The sequence below is a fragment of the Aquarana catesbeiana genome, linkage group LG03, assembly GCF_042186555.1.
Source record: "Aquarana catesbeiana isolate 2022-GZ linkage group LG03, ASM4218655v1, whole genome shotgun sequence".
In the NCBI taxonomy this organism is placed as follows: Eukaryota; Metazoa; Chordata; class Amphibia; order Anura; family Ranidae; genus Aquarana; species Aquarana catesbeiana.
The window spans coordinates 182614600-182634801 of record NC_133326.1 but is presented as its reverse complement, the minus strand read 5'-3'; the positions used below and the strand labels follow the sequence as shown (position 1 = coordinate 182634801).

Sequence of the window (20202 nt, the reverse complement as noted above, 5' to 3'; positions counted from 1 at the left end):
TTTCAACCCTTCATTAATTGAGAGTATTTTTATGTTGATTTTTTAAAATGTAAATTGCAAAAATATCACAAACTTTTTATTAAGGTCAGTGCTGTGTCAGTAGCTCTAAATAGTTATTCTATCCTTCTGTAGTTTCTTTACGTACTAGTTAAGAAATTGTAGAGCCACAATAATAGAATCAGGGGCAGTAATCATTAGTGTTTCCCATCTATTATAGTCTCGAAAATCCTATTTGTTATTATTATTGTTAAGTTCTTCAGTGGGGAGTTTCACTTTTTACTCAGTTTATTGAAAACAAATGTCACTAGAGACAAGCATGGCAATAAAGAATCAAAAATGAAAAAGAAAGCCAAAATTACCCTTCACATCTTTAATTAGCATAAAAACTACAAACTACATTATGGGGTAATATAAAGACATAATTAAACTTTTCTCGTAAATGACACATTCATGTCATCTCTGTGAAGGAATGCTTTTTAAGCAGAGTTGTCTTTTTATTAGACATATTAATCACATTTTAATAAGGAACTAAAATACGTCTCAACTCTCAAAGCATTACAGCTGACCTTTTCCCACTAATGTTTTTGTAGCAGCATGTGATGTTTATAGCATATAAATGTAGATTCACTTTTATTCTAATTGCTGTCATTTATTGCTAAGACGACCATATAAGATCTGCATAAAAATGATTATTTTACTTTTTTAATATTAAAATGATTACTTACATAACTTTTTCAAGATAAGCCATAAGGCTTTATTTCTTGGTTAAAATGTTATTAATTCAAGCTATTCTAAGTAACAAATATTCCTTTAAAAATATATAGACCTAGTTTATACTTGTGGTTGGGGAGGGGGGATTAACAGGTATAAAAAGGCATAAACGTGACCCATTGAAGCATCTGGGGCTATATCCCAGCTGTGTGCAATGCATGCAGTTGCAATGTGGTGATGCAGTGCAGTGATTCAAAATAACTCCTCCCCACTGCCTGTCATGCACCCTCTGAAAAGCGATCCACCATGGAATGTCATTCAGATGGAAAACACAAGTATAAATGAGCCTATAGGTAAGCAAGGGGCAATCTACCTTTTTGGGTAATTAAGCCAAAAGCTCAGCTATGACCTTACTAAGAGCAAATGATATAGTGCAATTGTTTCATTAAGGGCTAATTCACACTAGTGCGATGATCTACATTTTAGCGCACTTGTAAAATGCAGATCAACACAATGCCATTGATTTACTAAAGGCAAATGCACTGTGCACTTTTGCAAGTGCAGTAGCTCCAGAGTTTAGTAAATGAGGTACAAAGAACACCCAATCACATGCAGGGAAAATAAGAAAACAGCATATTTGCTTGCACATGATTGGATGATGGAAGTCAGCAGAGCACTCCCTCATTTATAAAGCTCTGGAGCAACTGCACTTGCAAAAATGCACATTCTATTTGCCTTTAGTAAATCAACCCCATAGACACACAAAAAAACAATTGTTTTCTGTGTGTCCTATTTACACTACAGCACTGCGTTAACCTGTATTGCATTGCTTTAAAATGCCACATGTCAACGCTGCACAACACAACACAAAGAAAAAATGAATTAGTTAATTTTGTTCCCCATTGATAACGTCTGTTGATGACGAAACGCGTCTGGAGGAAAGGCACGCATTGACGTCACCACGTGATCGGAGGAGGAGGATGGGCTCTGCTTGTTTGTGCCGGCCGGCAATCCTTTTATACTTGTTTTAATAAACTACTACTTGTAGACAGTATCACACTATGGTCAGTCTTCTTTCTCCCCGAGTATCCACGTGAATCACGGATATTCTAGCAGGATAGCAGGATAGAGGAAGGGGTCTGCAGCATCTGATCCACCGTTCCTAGCAGACATCAGCAAGCTAAAGGCCTAGGCTGGGTTTTAGCCAACCGTCCTTTATGCTTGCCATCTGGTAAGCAGAATTTACAGCCAGAGTGGTCGGTCACTTTTGTTTGGCGTGTGTGCACATATCGGTGATAACAGGGTCTAACGTACACATATGGACTTTGTATTTATCTATTTATATGTTTTATATTTCAATGGCACTTTATACACATAATTAACTACTTCAGCGCAGCTTTCCTAATTACTTTAATTTTGTTCATAACCTTAAACAGGAACAGGATGTGATGTCACAGGAAACATAGAAAATGCATACCATTTAAATGTGCACTAAAACACGCATCAATGTGAGTCAATGGGTGTTGGATGAAAATGTAAATCCCTTTTCCCTTCATTTTACTGAAAGTCAGTGTGAATTCAGCCTTAATTCAAGAACTTGATACCAATTAATTATGGATCTACCTCATCATTTGTTTTGATAGCTGCTTTTTAACAGATTTGAGCTACAAACGGCTCATCTAAACATTTTACACACCGCATATTTATGACAGCAGGCACATGAAATAAAGATAATATCTTTTCCATATTATCATGTTCTTTTATTTATATTATAGTACTATTTCATTACAGCACAGTGTGCAGTAAATGTATACACTTTGTGACTTGAAAATCAAGGGAACAAATTTTTCCTAATTTAAAAATTAGACACAGCTGATCACATGGTAAAGAGCCTACGTCATAGGCTCTTTACCATGGTCAGTGATGCTCCGTGTCCGAGGCAAGAATAGGAGGACGTCATATGAGTAGAGTGCTCCCGCCCCTCTATCATTTCACTATATGATTGGGGGGGGTAAGCGGAGCAATTAAGGTAATGGACTATGTTGCTTTGATCAGCAAGTGAAGTTACATATTGAATAATTATGCAAAGTACAATAACTATGCTGCTGCTGTGTCTTTACATACCTCCCAACATTTTGAGATGGTAACGCGGGACACCTATTAGCAAAAGTATGTAGGCATAGGATACACCCCCTGCCATGGCCCCTTAAAGGAGAATTATTTAAAAAAAATTGTTAAAACCCACACTTTTTTTTACAACTATTATTCTCTTACATTGGCCTTTGACAATTATAAATGCCGCAATTTAGAATTTGGATGAATGGTTTAGCACTGTGAAACACTTTTTGAAAGATAAATAGTGCATTTTACATACAATTATATAGATCAGACCAAAATGAGGGCCAAATGAGGAGGAAAGAGGGACAGAGGGACATTGTTCCAAATCAGGGACAGTCCTTCAAAATCAGGGACAGTTGAGCACTATGTCTTTATTGTCTAATCAGCAGGTGAAGGCAGTAATGTGCAATAAAGCAGCAAAAGGAAAGATGTGGGGCAATCGGGATTTGATCTTCTTGAGAGATCAAATCGCATGAAAAGTCGCAGGCTATTGGAGGCAATTGCACTTCCATTTGGTGCGACACCGATTTTGCTGCACCGCACTGATTAGCAAAAGTAGTTCCTGCACTGCTTTTGCCAATTTCAGGTGCGACTTCAATAGACATCTGTGCATGAAGCCACACAGATGTCTATCAAATAGCACCTGAAATCAGAAAGATTTGCCTTAAGCCCAGGTTCACACCTTGCTACTTTGAAATAGCGCTACATCAAGTGAAGTAGCGCGACTTCAAAGTAGCATCAATGTGAACCTGGGCTTAAGGCAAATCTTTCTAATTGGGAAATGTGGTGAACTGTGGTGAAATCACATAGAATGTAGCAAAAAGCTGCTGTCAATTTTTCTAAGATTTTGTTTTAGAATATTAAGACATCAGTTGGTTATAAACATCACATTTTAAAAACTCAGTATTTAATGGCACTGATATGATCCATATTATACTGTATTTATAGAGAAGCAGCATTGTCGTCCCAGGACAGGAAGTATGTTAGGGCTACAGAAAGCCTCCCCTTCTCCAAATAACATAGTGGGAGGAGATCTACAGTCCACTGAAAGACCTGGGACAATGCTAACTGCTAACAATGCAAGAGAAGCAGAGAACACAGCACTGTCCATTGTATATTTCACAAACTAAAGAGTAGCAAAAAAAAAAAAAAAAAAAATTTTTGAGGGTTTATAGTAACTTTTTTAATGTATTATTTTTGTTTTTAAAACTGTAATTGTACCTTACAGTTACTGAATTAAATAGTTGCACACTGCCACCTTCAGACTGAAAGTTTATTTTGTCAATAAAGCCTACAAGCTGCATATAATAACTTTGCTATATATAGCATAGCGTTCACATAACTGGAAACCACCCTGGTCTGGTTCACAATCATTAGTGGAGGCCTGAGCTATCGGTGACAGCTAGGCTTGCGAGCTTTAAGAAACTAGGTATAAATGCACAATAATGTAAACTGGTGGTCCAGAAAAGAAAAATAAAATGAAAAGATGACAAGAATGAAAAATGCATATTATAAGCAATTTTATCATTCATCAAATACATTATATTACTAAAAGTATTGGGATACCTGCCTTTACATGCACATGAACTTTAATGTCTTAGTCCGTAGGGTTCAATATTGAGTTAGCCCAGAATTTGCAGCTACAACTGCTTCAACTCTTCTGGGAAGGTTTTCCACAAGGTTTAGGAGTGTGTCTATGGGAATGTTTGACCATTCTTCCAGAAGCGCATTTGTGAGGTCAAGCACTGATGTTGGACGAGTAGGCCTGGCTTGCAGTTTCTGCTCTAATTCATCCCAAAGGTGTATTTATTAGGTTGAGGTCAGGACATGCAGGCCGATCAAGCTCCTCCAACCCAAACATGCTCATCCATGTCTTTATGGACCTTGTTTGTGCACTGGTCCAAATCATTTGGTGGAGGGGGGATTATGGTGTGGGGTTGATTTTCAGGGGTTGGGCTTGGCCCCTTAATTCCAGTAAAGGGAACTCTTAAGGCGTCAGCATACCAAGACATTTTGGACAATTTCATGCTCCCAAATTTGTGGGAACAGTTTGGGGATGGCCCCTTCCTGTTCCAATATGACTGCGCATGAGTGCAAAAAGCAAGGCCATAAAGACATGGATGAGCGAGTTTGGGGTAGAGGAACTTGACTGGGCTACACAGAGTCCTGACCTCAACCCAATAGAACACCTTTGGGATGAATTAGAGCAGATACTGCGAGAACAGCCTTCTCGTCCAACATCAGTGCCTGACCTCACAAATGCACTTATGGAAGAATGGTCAAATATTCCCATAGACACACTCCTAAACCTTGTGGACAGCCTTCCCAAAAGTATTGAAGCTGTTCTAGCTGCAAAGGGCGGGCCAACTCAATATTGAACCCTACGGACTAAGACTGGGATGCCATTAAAGTTCATGTGCATTTAAAGGCAACTGTCACAATACTTTTGGTAATATAGTGTATATAAAGTATGGATATTTCTAGAATATTACATTTCTAGGTACTGGCTTTCAAAAACATGAGGCTTCTCTTGAAATCAGACATGTGCTAAAAAAACAATAAGCTTCTTCTTTCCTCCTGTCCCTTAACCTACTACTAAAGCTCTAGTGCAGTCTGAACAACAGCTATTGCAGTGATCTTAAGTCATTCACATGATTGGTGTAAGACCCATTGATCTGCTGTGCATCACAACAAAATGGCTATTCCACTGATCAAACAGGGATGAGATGTTTAATTTGTGCCCATGTGTGTGTCTTGTGTTTTTTTTTTTTTTTTTATCTTAAATGTATATTACCCTGCTAGTGTATGATTTTTCCCATTTTGGGAAAAAAATTGCATTTTCTAGGGCATGCAAAAATGTCCAGATTTTTGTGACTTTTATAAAATTACATTTTGGAAAAAAAAAAATTAAACCATTGGATAGTTATTGGCAGTGAGTGCCATTATTGCCTCATACATCTCTGTAGGTACAAAGCAATCTAAAATTTCATGATATGAGTACCTTTAAGGCTATATCACTCAAGCATTTTGCAGGAGTGATTTGTAGCAGCTTTAAAATCACTCAAACTCAATGCTTTTTGCTGTGAGAAAAAAATAAATTGCGCTAGTAGGGACTGTTGTGACATTGCTGTTCAGTCGCTAAACAATTTATCTTTGGCAGCTTTCAGAACTGACTAGAAAATAACCTGCTTCATTTGCTGCTCTTGTTATCCATTGTACCTGAGATTCTCATGTCAAATTAGTGATTTGTAGCCGACACACACAGCAGCAACTTAATCACTAGCTACAAACTGCCTTTGAAAATAAGAAGGGAGAGTTATATTTGTTACCCAACTTTGCCACGAGGAATTGTGGATGCTAGATATGGATATTAATGCACAGTAAGGGAGAAAAGTTTGGTATGGATCTCTGTATACAAGTCTGGTATCTAAAATGGATTTATATTAAAAAGTAAGAGCACAGAAGCATTGGTGGCATAGAATCCTAATATTTGAATACATTTAATTTTTTGGACTGAGTTTAGGGTTCCTTTCCTTATCTGATTATTACTTATGTTTTAGAAATCAATAGCATTTAAAACAGTTATTAAACATAGAAATGCATAAAACTTGAAATGTTAGCCTTATGTAAAACACATCCTCTTACAGATAAACTGGTAATCTATATTTTTCCTTTTTTATTTTTTATCATAAGCGATAAAACAGCTTAGCTGCAGACCTAGAATATAAAAAAGAAAATTATGAATATATGGCTATATATTATAAGTTAAAAGAGCTCACTCATTAAATTGAATGAATGTAATTTAAAACATAAAACAGACTGAAATACTTTCCTTAAGCCATCAAATATTTCAGTATTCCAAGTTTAACATTAACATAATGTTATAATTTCACTTAGGCATTATGCCATTTAAGTTAATTTAAAAAAAATGACTTTATTTTTGTAGTGTGTTTTACTGAGAATTCTGAATAAAGGGAGGATACATTATAGTTACTCTAGTTGTTACATTATAAAAGAAGACCGCTTAATCTATACCCAAAACGGAATCCAAAAATAAACACATGAATATCTTTGTTTATATGTTGCCTGGTTTGTATTTCTGACTAGGCAACAAAGTAACATTGTGCTATTGTTTTAAATATGCATATTTGTTACTAGTGTCAATAGGAGAAAGTTCTGACCTTAAAACCTAATGAGCCTATTGTAGGTTAAATCAATGACTATTCTAAAAAAAACTTTTTGGGAGAATCCATATACAGTATATACATATTAAAAATGGCTGGCTGAAATGAGTGCGGAACACTTCCCCAGGCTTTTAGTGGAACTGTAGCCATTCTCACCAGGACAGGAAGTAAGGGAAAAGCACTCCAATGGGGCTACAAAAACATTCAGTCTCTCCTGCTAAATAATAAAGTTTTGTCTGGAGTTCCATTTTAATCAATAAGTTAGCCCAAAAAAGCATCAATGTTGAGAGAAGCATGGTAAGCTACGTATAGCAATCAATGTTCATTTGACTTTATTCAGAAGAGTGAAAAAAATATCTCTACTGGGCTGAGCTCCATCAATCTTAGCACCATCATACTAGCCATATGTGGTACTATAATACTGCAATTCTTTTTTCAGTAATTATGCCTTGAGCCCAAAATACAAACCCTTCCTATCTGCAGAAAAAAAAAGAGTATTATGGTTATTATTGAAATGTAATATTTATGTTATGAGCAGAGAGTTAGTAGCAAAATACGCATATTGTTTGCTATGGAGAGTTATGCCCCGTACACACGATAAGATTTTCCGACGGAAAATGTTTGATAGGAGCTTGTTGTTGGAAATTCCGACCGTGTGTAGGCTCCATCAGACATTTTCCATCGAAATTTCCGTCACATAAAATTTGAGATCTGGTTCCCAAATTTTCCGATAACAAAATCCGTTGTCGTAAATTCTGATCGTGTGTACACAATTCCGACACACAAAGTTCTACGCATGCTCGTAATCAAGCAGAAGAGCCGCACTGGCTATTGAACTTCTTTTCTCGGCTCGTCATACGAGTTGTACGTCACCGCGTTCTTGACGTTCGGAATTTCTGACCGTGTGTATGCAAGACAAGTTTGAGCCAACATCCATCGGAAAAAATCCATGGATTTTGTTGTCGGAATGTCCGATCGTGTGTACGGGGCATTAGAGTGCATATTCCAGATTTTACAGCAAGGGTAATGTGAGTACGTTTTTTTTTTTTCCTGCATGGAATCCTCCATCTGACAATTTAAAGGGTTCCTCCGTGCTTTGGTACGTTTGCTTACTTACCATTTAACTGTAGTTAGGTGTGTACATTCAGATATTTACATATTCTTAACAAACAGTAAATACGCTTTGAAGCAAGTCCTTACTGACTTCTGTAGCTGCAGGCACTGTGGAGCAATTAATCTTCAAAGGTCAAATAAGAGCAGAATAGTCCTTCCAGTCTGGTCTCAGTACTTTGCTGTCTCTTCCCTCTTCCTGTGCACCTACTGTGTGTACTTAAGAAATGAGAAAGCTGGCAGGTAGCTAAATCGATGCTGGCAGGGAAGAGCAAAACAAGCTAATGAGAGAGAATTAAAGTGTTTGAATAAGGACTAAAAGTATTATACACTGCACAACTCTTGTTTCAAAGCTTATTTACTGCCTGTTAAGAACATAAACATTTTTAAGTGTTCATAGCCTGGCCACAGTACTTTAAACCAAAATTCTTAAACAATTAGTATTAGGTTGTCTGTCAGTGTTTTTAGCCAGTCAGTAATTGAAAAGCATTTATCCAGGTTTTCTGTCTGGTGGCTACATATTTTTAGGGATATGGCAGATTTATTTTTCATTGTTCAGATAAATATTAAATTATAGGAGAAACAGGTCTAATTATGCAGATAAAAACCCATTTAAAAACTAGTTTTGGTGTAGTCAAATGAGTAAATTTGATCTAACCCTCTACATTTTCTCACTCATCACATTAACCCAACAAACTCCTTACTCCTTTATGCTGAAAGGTATTTTTAAATGTATTTTTCATTATCATATTGCATGCAAACCAGGTAGACCTGATGTTCATAATGTGTTTAAAAGATTTGTCACTTCTTAGTGACATATCTTTATTTATAAAGACCGTAATTTCTATAATCTAGTCTTTGATGGTAAGAACCTGAAGATCAATAACCTTGCATTGCGTTCACTATTAAAATTGCAGTTTCCCCTTGACATGATCCTTCTTGTCCCAAATATATCCCCCCAAAAAAACATCAATATATCTGGCGGTACCTGGAAGTTCTTTTTACAGCAGTAAAAATAGAGTTAGGATGTTCAATAAGTCCAGTAAGTCCATCAGAAGTAAAACTTGCCTTTTGCATTCCTAACATTTTAGAGAGAGATGTTTAAAATAATTACTAATATTTTATGATGTTAGGTACACCAGGGAAGTTAAACTGTGCCTAAAGTTTAGTACACACGGGTCGAATGTCAGGCGACATCGGTCCATTCAATGAAAACAGGCCAACAGGGCCGGATTAGCCACAAGGCCACCGAGGCCAGGCAGTGGTGTAGGGGCGGCGCCGCTCCTGCAGCGACTTTGCGGCCGCCCCCCCTTTCGTGCTGCCCATTAAAGTCTATTATGGGCACCAGTGCCCATAGAAAAGATGGCCGCGAGCCGACCACGCAACTGCGCATGCGCCCTTCCGAAGCCAGCCGGGCTCGGGAAAGCTCGTAAGTGCTTGGCCGGGTGGCGCATGCGCAGTAGCGTGATTGCGCCGCCCGCCGCCATTTTTTTAAAAATTGAGAGTCGCTAGTAGTGTCAGCAGTGCGGCGGCGGGGAGAGAGATGACATCTCTCATTGCCCGCACCGCTGTTCCGCCCTCCTCCTTCTGATGGCAGGCAGCATGGCAACATTGGCAAGGGACATCCCCATCTGGTGGCAAGTGACATCCCCATCTGGTGGCAAGTGACATCCCCATCTGGTGGCAGGCATGGTGGCAAGTGACATCCCCATCTGGTGGCAGGCATGGTGGCAAGTGACATCCCCATCTGGTGGCAGGCAAGGTGGCAAGTGACATCCCCATCTGGTGGCAGGCATAGTGGCAAGTGACATCCCCATCTGGTGGCAGGCATAGTGGCAAGTGACAAGAGATGGTGGCAAGTGACACGCTCAGGGCTCCCAATGATTCTGCATTATGGTGAGTTGAACTATTTCAGTTTATATTACAATGTAATGATAGAAGTAATGTGTTTCAATCATCCTGACACCATAACAACCATGGTGCCGGGGATGATTGAAGCACTAACGCCAGCCATTGCCTTGAAAAATTGCCTGCGAAAAATCCTTACCCCTCGCGCGCTTACCCTGAAGTATTTTTAGTCTGTACAATTAAAGCCAGTTATTTTCAGTGTTCTCATGTGTGGAGATATGTTTTTAATTGATCTATTGTAGAAGTCATCGATAAAGGACGTGGTGTGTGTGTGTATGTGTGTGTGTATGTGTGTGTGTGTGTGTGTGGGGGGGGGCGGCATTGAAAGACCCGGCCTTGGGGCGGCAAAGGGAGTAAATCCGGGCCTGCAGGCCAATATTCAGCCCATGTGTATGGCAGCCAGTCCTACAGAAGCCAGCCGTCTGGCTTCTGTCGGACGTGCATGCTGGAAAACCAGCAGCCGACCGACTCCCGATTAGCACTCTCAGCCAATGGCCAATGGCTGAGAGCACTGACCAGAGTGCTCTGGCGTCCCATTGTCAGAACACAACAGCTCAGCAGGGGAGAGTGCTGTACTAACATTGGATTGTTAATACAGCAACTCCGACCTGAGCTGTTAGTTTTTGTTTGTTCGACCCACTGGGTTCAACTAAAAACCTGATAGTGTGTACTAGGCTTAAGTGCATCTGTGAATACCCGGGTGCGACTATGGATAACTCAATTATACTCCATTATGCCAAAGCTAAAAATCTTTTTACACTTCTTTCCAGTTCTTGAATGAAGTATGGAAATGAATTCAAACTGAAGGGAGATGCATTGGGCAATATACATTTTTACAAATCTGTTACATATTTGCATATAGTAAAGTTAATTTAAAAAAATTATATATATATATATATATATATATATATATATATATATATATATATATATATATATTTTTTTTTTTTTTTTTTTCTTAAAGTAGGTAAGGCTAGAAAAAGACTTGTTCATCCTGTCCAACTTATGTGTGTGTGGGTCAGTGCCAAAAATACTTAGTAGGTCCATAACAGTTTAAGCTTTAAAAGATAACGTGAACATTGCTAAAATATCTATAAAAAAATGGTGTGCTCCTTGAAAAGCCTTCTAGGGGGTTTTATGATAAATGCAGTTGCAAAATGTTCAAACTCAAAAAACAACATATTGTATACTGACTGTAGTTGACAGAGGCTATTGTAGATGTGTTTTTTTCAAAGTAATTAAATGACAGCTGAATGTAGCACCTCATAGTCACAAATATACACAAATAATACAGGTTTCTTTTAAAGAAGGGACATAAATCAATACTGAGGGGAGAATGACAGACAACTGTGAAATGAAGATTCTTACTTGTGTTCCTTGATTTCTTTTTTAGTCACTATGAGTTAGGATATGCAACCCATTTTTTCCACAGACTACACTAGTCTACTGATAACATAGAACATAAATGTTACATACTATATATACTATACTCAAGCGGACTAACAGAGGACATGCATTTGTTATTCCTAACATCATATCTATATATTCTTTATATATCAAGACATTAATGCATTGTCAGATTTTATTAAAGCAAATATTACATTTAGGAGTGGGTTAAAAGAAAAAACAGCCTCTATGATCAAGCTCCATATGGGCGAAGCCCGTTAAAGGGGGTTTTCCTATGGGTGGAAAACCAAGATGAAGCCAATTCTCATTATCTTAGCTTTACAGTCTGGTGATCCTGTGTGCAGCCAAGCGCCATTTTCCCGTACTCTATTACATTTAGGAGAATACATAAAAATAAATAATATTTATCTACCATGGACAAAGATTCTGCTTATTGTCCAAAGCGGTCAGAATAACAAAATACAGGTTGGTTCTGGAAATGTAAATCTTTAAACCTCCAGACTCATCTGAAGACATATGCAAAGTTCACACTGAAAATAATTTAAAGTGTTACTAAATCCAGGACCCTGCATTCACTATATATGGTCTCCCACAGTGCACTGAACATGGAAATGTAATTATTTTAGTAAATATAAACTGCTAAATACCTTTTCTCGTCAGCAATTAGAGCAGTCTTGTGACGATCAGTGTCCAGCCAAGCACTGTTTAAAGTTTGTAGGAAGAGTTTTCTGACTGTCCTATTAGACTGAAAGGCCCCTGATCCTCTGATCACATGCATCCTCCCAAAAAAACCCAAAAAACCTCTCTAGAGATACACACCAAACTAAGCATGTGCAGCCTGACTCCATAGTCTCTGTGTTATCAGGAAATTATCAGGGGTCAGTGTTAGGAGGGGAGGAGCAGAAAAGCCAGGATCAAACACCATTTTTACACAATGCAGAGGATTAACCCCTTAGGTTCCACAGTGAGTATAACAAGCATGCTTTACTGCATATACACACTGATTTTACTGTTGTGGGTTTAGTAACACTAAAATCAATGTAAGTAATCACTTTCAAGATGACGCCTTCCATGAAAATCCTTCCTTAAGACATACGCAACATGGGTTGCCAGTTATTGATGAAAAGTAATGCCGTGTACACACGACCAGACTTTCCGGCAGGAAATGTCCAACGGAATCATTCCATCGGACATTCCGATCATGTGTGGGCTTCATCGGACTTTTTCTTTCGAAAATTCTGATGGACCTAGAAATAGAACATGTTTTAAATCTTTCTGACGGAATCAGTTCCTATAGGGAAAACCGCTCGTCTGTATGCTGTTCCGACGGACCAAAAATGATGGAAGGGCAGCTACTGGCTACTGGCTATTGAACTTCCTTTTTCTAGTCCCATCGTACGTCATCGTGTTCTAAACGATCGGACTTTGGTGTGATCGTGTGTAGGCAAGTCCGTTTCAGTGGAACTCCGTCGGAACCCTGTCGAAAAAACCGTCAGAGTTTATTCTGACGGAAAAAACGGTCGTGTGCATGCGGCATTGATGGTCAGTATGAACCTTTAAGTGGCATGACCCCTATATTAAAAATGTGCAGAGACATTCTATGCAACACAAATGCTTTCGTGTATCAGAGGGAAATTTGAATCATAGTGTCTGTTTCCTTATTATTTTATATTTATAGTTTCATTCACCTAGATGTTTAACTAATGGGTATTAAAAAAATGATACAATTGCATATAAATAGCCAATAAATTATGACATGGCATCACTGGGCCGTGCTAAGACACTAAAGCCATTGACCAGATTTCAAATGAACGTGAAATGCAGTTTCTTTGGTTAAAGTGGTTGTAAACCCTTTACAACCACTTTTGCCTAGAGGTAAACCTATAATAAGGCTTACTTGTAGCTAACGTGAAATTCTCCTAAACTTGTATTGTTGTATATAGGAGATATTCACTGTATACGCATGTGCTGACGTCATCGGCACATGCGCACTGAAGAGACGGCTCGTACATGCCGTTTCTTCAGCTAGTGTGCTGTTACCGGTGGCTCCCGCACACATGCGCACGGGCCAATAACAGTGCCAGAGCCCTCCGGGAGACATGTCGTCGGCCAAAGCGGTGTGCTAGGATTGCTGCGGGGGCTTTGATCTAAGGTAAGTATATCATAATAAGCTAGTATGCTATGCATACTAGCTCATTATGTCTTTGTCTTGCAGTTTTTTTTGTCCCCGTGGGTTTACGACCACTTTAACATGTGCTGAAAGCTGTCATCTCATTGCTTGCACAGTTCACCTGGGAAACCAAAGAGGGGTGCCAGATATACAGGTGCATAGGTGAATGTGGAGATTAACAGCTGCATTGATGAACGGGGCTTAACATTTGATTGCTCCATTTTATTTCTGTTTTGTTTTGCAGGAGAACAGTTAAAAGAGTACAATTTTCCATAAAAGCACTTCTGTCTACTAGCCCTATGCCTTTTTTTTACAGCTTCTAAATGAGATCAAATACATCTCAATTTAATTCTTCTCTCTTTGCATTTTTAAGCAATATGAATGACCCACAAGTCCTTTACCTACTTTATATTTAATGTCTGCTACAAATCATACCACCATGGCAAATGAGATTTTAAACCGATACTTAGTTTAATTATATTTTTGATAATATTGCTGAGAAAAACACAAGATAACACATTCAGTAACATTGTACAAGAAGCACAGTACTCACATGGCACTGTTCGGAGGTAGAGGTTGTCTCGTATGATTTGCTGCAGTTCATGATCTACTGAACCTTTCTGGAAACGTAAATTGAGGTAGCGGCGAAGGTCTTTGTCAACAATGCCTCCTGCAAATTGAGTACAGCAATAATCAAGACAACAGCACTAGAAGAAATGACTGTATTATAGCCATGAACATTCTTAAAAATAAAGGAGAAAAATGTGTACAGCTTTTAGTTTGTAAAAAATACTGTTGTGAGTAAAGAAAATAATATGAGTATGCACACAGTATCTCTGTATAATATATACTTACATTGACAACATCAACTGTAGAGCTAAATTCACAAGGATTTTTCACTTTTACAATGTTAGTTCCCAGCTCAAATCAGAATGAATGACCAATAAGCATACTTGAGGCATGGGAGTGTCATTATCCAAACAAATTTACATGTGCAGCCTTTTTATTGGTACAGATCAGTGTTTTAAAAACGTTGATCCCCATGAAGGGGGATATTTGAATTCCTGAAAATGTTACATGACATCCCCCCCACAGACATTTTAAGATACTCATAACTGAAATCCACTGACTTCCTTTTGCATCTCACTCCCTAGAAACCGATTTGCAAGAATAATCCTGGAGCTAAGCATCAACATTGCAGATGAAGACTAGGAAAACATTTGGTCCTGTTGATACCTCAGCCACTATGCACAACCTTCATGAAATACACCTGATCACATGTCTTTACACCTACCAAGCAAACTTGGAAACACCCAAACATTCCATTCTCTGAACTTTTCTCCCTCATGCACAGCTGCATGTATTACAAAAAACTGTCTTTACAATCAACCTTTTGGGACTGCTGGGTTAGAACCCCATACTTTGACTGTACCCTTCGAGCCTTATGTTAGAACTTTCCTGCCTCTTCAATCCAATGGTCTTATTACTACTACCATCTACTCATCATTAAATATCCTCTTCTGTTCCCACCACTTTAGATCCTAATCCCACTTCCTATTCCAACCTGCTTCTCCCATCCCTCCTACCCTCCGCCATAATCCTTGACCAATCCTTCGAGAGTTTTCTTAGATTTCTGCTCTCTCATTTTTGCACACTGGAAACAGCCTGTGTCATTGACTTTCCATGAGGCTATACACGGGCTATACTCTAATCTGCCACTATATAAGGTGACCTATGAGAACATTAACATTTGAAAAATGTTAGGTTTATGGGCTAAACCTCCCCACAATAATACAACATTAATACACAAACCAATTTGTTCTTAATATTTTCTTGTTGTACACAAAGAACATGCTCCAGTTATTTAGATTATATTTCAAACTCAAAATGTAGCTTTGAAAAAAAGAATATTAATTACTGCTATAGAAATATCCAACACCCTTCAGAGACTCCGCTATGGCTCTGTGTTCTATTTAGAGTAGCAGAAAGATAATCATGGCAACATTTCTCGGGAAAGATACTATGGGGTTGATGTACTAAAGGCAAATCCACTTTGCACTGCAAATGCACTTGGAAGTGCAGTAACTCTAGATCTGAGGGGAAGATCTGAAATGAGGGGAAGCTCTGCTGATTTTATCCAATCATGTACTAGCAACCAAGCTTTTTTTTAATTTTCCTTGCATGTCCCCCTCAGATCTACAGCGACTGCACTTCCAAATGCACTTCCAAGTGCACTTACAGTGCACTTGTAGTGCAAAGTGGATTTGCCTTCAGTAAATAAACCCCTGTATGTAGCTGGTAAAAATTAGGACAAAAGGCTAGACTAGTAAGGATGGCTTTTTTTCTTCTAATTTATTATCTGACCTAAGGACCATGCCAGACATGAGATTATTGGGAGAACAAAGAAACCACTCACCTACTTCCATGATGATGCCCCTCGCTGGCTGGACCAGTGATGGAGAAACCCAGTAGAAAGAGGCGACTGTTCTATTTAGCAATCCTGTTGTAGGCGAGTTGCTGCTAGTGACGGGGTTGCCTATCTGACAAGGGCCTAGGCATGTACTGCCTATTTGGCTTCACAGAATGCCAAGCTCAGCTGGCATCAAGCCAGGTGTTTATAATGCATCATGATATACACTGCCATTTCATTGCCTCCCTCTAATAGCAAAATTACTGAATGACATTCTATCCCATAGCTGCTGATAGAGAATTTAATGCAGGAATCATTCATATTCTGTTACACACAGTACAGCTCACCCCCTCATTGGAGTAGTGCTCACTCTTCATGTGTGATAGCTGTGAAGGGAGAGAAGATATTCTTACAGCTGCACTCTTAACTGTTTACCCAGCATTTAGCTCCCTTCCCCAGAGCATGTTATCAGTGGGTAAGATTATTCAGTTTTATCTTTCTGTCTGATATTTTCAATTGCTTACACATTATAGCACTTCCATACTGTGAACATGAATAAGGCAGTAAGCGACAGAGAGAGGAGTGAGGTTTATAGGCCTCCACCACTCACTTTGATTACATCATGTGTTATGGTACAGAGGGGGTCTTGCTTTAACCACTTAAAGACCAGCCGCCGCAGTTGTACTGCGGCAGGTTGGCTCTCCTGGACGAATCGCCGTCATTGTACATCGGCTGCTTTAAGACCACTAAGGGCGTGCACGTGCCCACGGTGCGATGGCGGAGCCGATGTGTGTGGCTGGCAGCCGCGATGTCCGCCGGCCACCTGTGATCGCTCTTCGGAGAGACAGAATGGGGATCTGTCAATGTAAACAGATAGATCCCCATTCTGTCAGGGAAGGATAGACAGATCTGCTATTCCTAGTGATTAGGAACAGCGATCTGTCTCCTCCTCCAGTCACTACACTGCCCCCTCAGTTATAAACACCTCCCTAGGAACACTTAACCCCTTAAATGCCCCCTAGTGTTAACCCCTTCCCTGCCAGTGACAGGTATACAGTAATCAGTAGCTATTTTTAACACTGATCGCTGTATAAATGTCACTGGTCCCAAAAAAGTGTCAAAAGTGTCCAATCTGCCCGCCGCAATGTCGCAGTCCCGCTAAAAATCTCAGATCACCGCCATTACTAGTAAAAAAATAATAATAATAATAAAAATGCCATAAATCTATCCCCTATTTTGTAGACGCTATAACTTTTGCGTAAACCAATAAATGTACTCTTATTGCGATTTTTTTTTACCAAAAATATGTAGAAGAATACATATCAGCCTAAACTGAAGAAGAAATTTTTTTTTTAATTTTTTTAAAATTTGGGATATTTGTTATAGCAAAAAGTCCAAAATATTTTTTTTTAGTCTTTTTTGTTTATAGTGCAACAAAAAAAACACAAAGGTAATAAAATACCACCAAAAGAAAGCTCTATTTGTGGGGAAAAAAAGGAAAAACATTTTGTTTGGGTACAGCGTTGCACGACCGCGCAATTGTCAGTTAAAGTGACGCAGTGCCGTATCTCAAAAAAAGGCCTGGTCAGTAAGAGGGTAAATCCTTCCGTTCCTTAAGTGGTTAAAGTAGCTAAATTACCAGTTACTTAAAAAAACACCATATTGTGGGCCACAAATTCTGATAAAATCATGCAGTGCAGCTCAAATACCATGTGTACTGGTGTGCTGGGATGCTTAAAAACAGGGAAAATTGGTAACATTTCAGGATGTGACAGTATTGTCTCACAAGCCCAACTATGTCTTTCCTGTTAACAGAGATTCATTAGGAATTGAAGGTTTTCTTTTTCCAGTTAAACCAGGGATCTGGTTGTTCTTGACAATTAATTTAAACGTAGGTCCATAAATAAATCAGGCTAATGTGCAGTCACACCTTCAAATTTTTCTATAGGGATGCACCAATACCAGTTTTTTAAGACCCAGTACGATTACCGATACTTTTCCTCAAGTATTTGCTGATACCAATTATTGATACCTATTTTTAGTGTCGTGTGAAAAATGATTACCGTTTCTTTATAATTATGAAGAATTGTAACTCAAAAGACATTATAAAAACAAGAGATCGTTCACACACAGGAGCTGACAAGCAGGGAGGGAGGAGAGACATCAGGATGACGGAGGCAGGTAAACTGATCAGCAGCCATGATTATTTTATTAATTATTTATGGAGGCGTAGTACAAGTAAAAAAGTACAAAAAGAGTAATTTAAACTCAACAAAGAAATATTAAATCAATCAGGATGAATGTGATTGTTATTCTCAACTTATCTGCCTTTTAACTGCTTCAGCTTTGGGAGAATTTACCCCCTTAATGACCAGGCCATTTTTTGCGATACGGCGATGCATCACTTTAACTGACAATTGCGCAGTCGTGCGACATTGCACCCAAACAAAATTGACATCCTTTTTTTCCCACAAATAGGGCTCTCTTTTGGTGGTATTTGATCGCCTCTGTGGTTTTTATTTTCTGCACTATAAACAAAAAATGACCATCACTTTTTTAAAAAAACAAAATTTTTTTTACTTTTTGCTATAAAAAGCCCCACAAAAATATATAAAAGAAAAAGAGGGGGGCCAAGTGGGACTTTAAAATGAGGCAGTAGACAGGTTAGGGTGATAAAAAATGTTCAAATTTATTGTGTAAAACATCCTAGTATATATCACATGTGGAGGGTTACATGTGCCTGTGCACAAAACATGACCTACATAATCACATGCGTATACAGACAGTCATACCAATAAATAGCTGTTTACAATTGTAATATACAAAGAATTGCATGTAGACTGGGAAGCATAAAACACATGGTGTAAAAAATGAGTATCAAATATATAAATTGTGAGATGCATCAAAAAGTAGATCAGAGTAAAGTCCTATATTAAAGCTCAATGGCTGCATCCATGTTGCCCGACGCGTTTCTGTGAATACACTTCTTCAGGGGCGGATGCTACAGGACTTCTGAAATAACAAGGTATAACACCATCAAAAAAATATAAAATAAAATGAAAAGGCCAGAAAAGGCAGAATGTCAATTTCTGGGTACTCACATTATGACCAAGCTATGGAACACGGTAGGGACTGGGCATGGAAAAACGCGCCCTTCCCCGGAGCTGAGGTGGCAAACAACACAACACACAACAGGCGCCCACCGGCATCATCCCCAAAACGCAGGCATCTCCTTCACACCATTGCCAGATGGATAAGGTAATAATCAGATATCTAAATAAATAAATGAACCCATGAGGATAATCAGGGATACTCTAAGTAGTGACAAAAGAAGAATCCCTGATTATCCTCATGGGTTCATTTATTTATTTAGATATCTGATTATTACCTTATCCATCTGGCAATGGTGTGAAGGAGATGCCTGCGTTTTGGGGATGATGCCGGTGGGCGCCTGTTGTGTGTTGTGTTGTTTGCCACCTCAGCTCCGGGGAAGGGCGCGTTTTTCCATGCCCAGTCCCTACCGTGTTCCATAGCTTGGTCATAATGTGAGTACCCAGAAATTGACATTCTGCCTTTTCTGGCCTTTTCATTTTATTTTATATTTTTTTGATGGTGTTATACCTTGTTATTTCAGAAGTCCTGTAGCATCCGCCCCTGAAGAAGTGTATTCACAGAAACGCGTCGGGCAACATGGATGCAGCCATTGAGCTTTAATATAGGACTTTACTCTGATCTACTTTTTGATGCATCTCACAATTTATATATTTGATACTCATTTTTTACATCATGTGTTTTATGCTTCCCAGTCTACATGCAATTCTTTGTATATTACAATTGTAAACAGCTATTTATTGGTACGACTGTCTGTATACGCATGTGATTATGTAGGTCATGTTTTGTGCACAGGCACATGTAACCCTCCACATGTGATATATACTAGGATGTTTTACACAATAAATTTGAACATTTTTTATCACCCCAACCTATCTACTGCCTCATTTTAAAGTCCCACTTGGCCCCCCTCTTTTTCTTTTGTATTTGGGATGGAGCAAAGCCCCATGTCTCATTCAAAGTCCCACCCCTTTCCAGTGAAATAAAAAATATATAAAAAACACATTTCTTCTTCAGTTTAGGCCTATATGTATTCTTCTACATATTTTTGGTAAAAAAAAAAAACGCAATAC

At 38.7% G+C, this 20202-nt stretch overlaps 1 protein-coding gene across 9 annotated transcripts in view; it reads right to left on the bottom strand.

Moving 5' to 3' along the window:
* MAGI2 (membrane associated guanylate kinase, WW and PDZ domain containing 2) overlaps positions 1 to 20202 on the bottom strand; it is a 1136189-nt gene that overhangs the window by 857342 nt on the left and 258645 nt on the right. For all 9 annotated transcript variants that reach the window (XR_012242816.1, XM_073619581.1, XM_073619580.1 and 6 more), the window contains exon 2: positions 14162 to 14278. Coding sequence is in view for 8 of the 9 variants with exons in the window: in XM_073619581.1 (XP_073475682.1) it covers positions 14162 to 14278 (117 nt within the window). In the remaining variant the exon portion in view is untranslated. The remainder of the gene's footprint in view (positions 1 to 14161; positions 14279 to 20202) is intronic.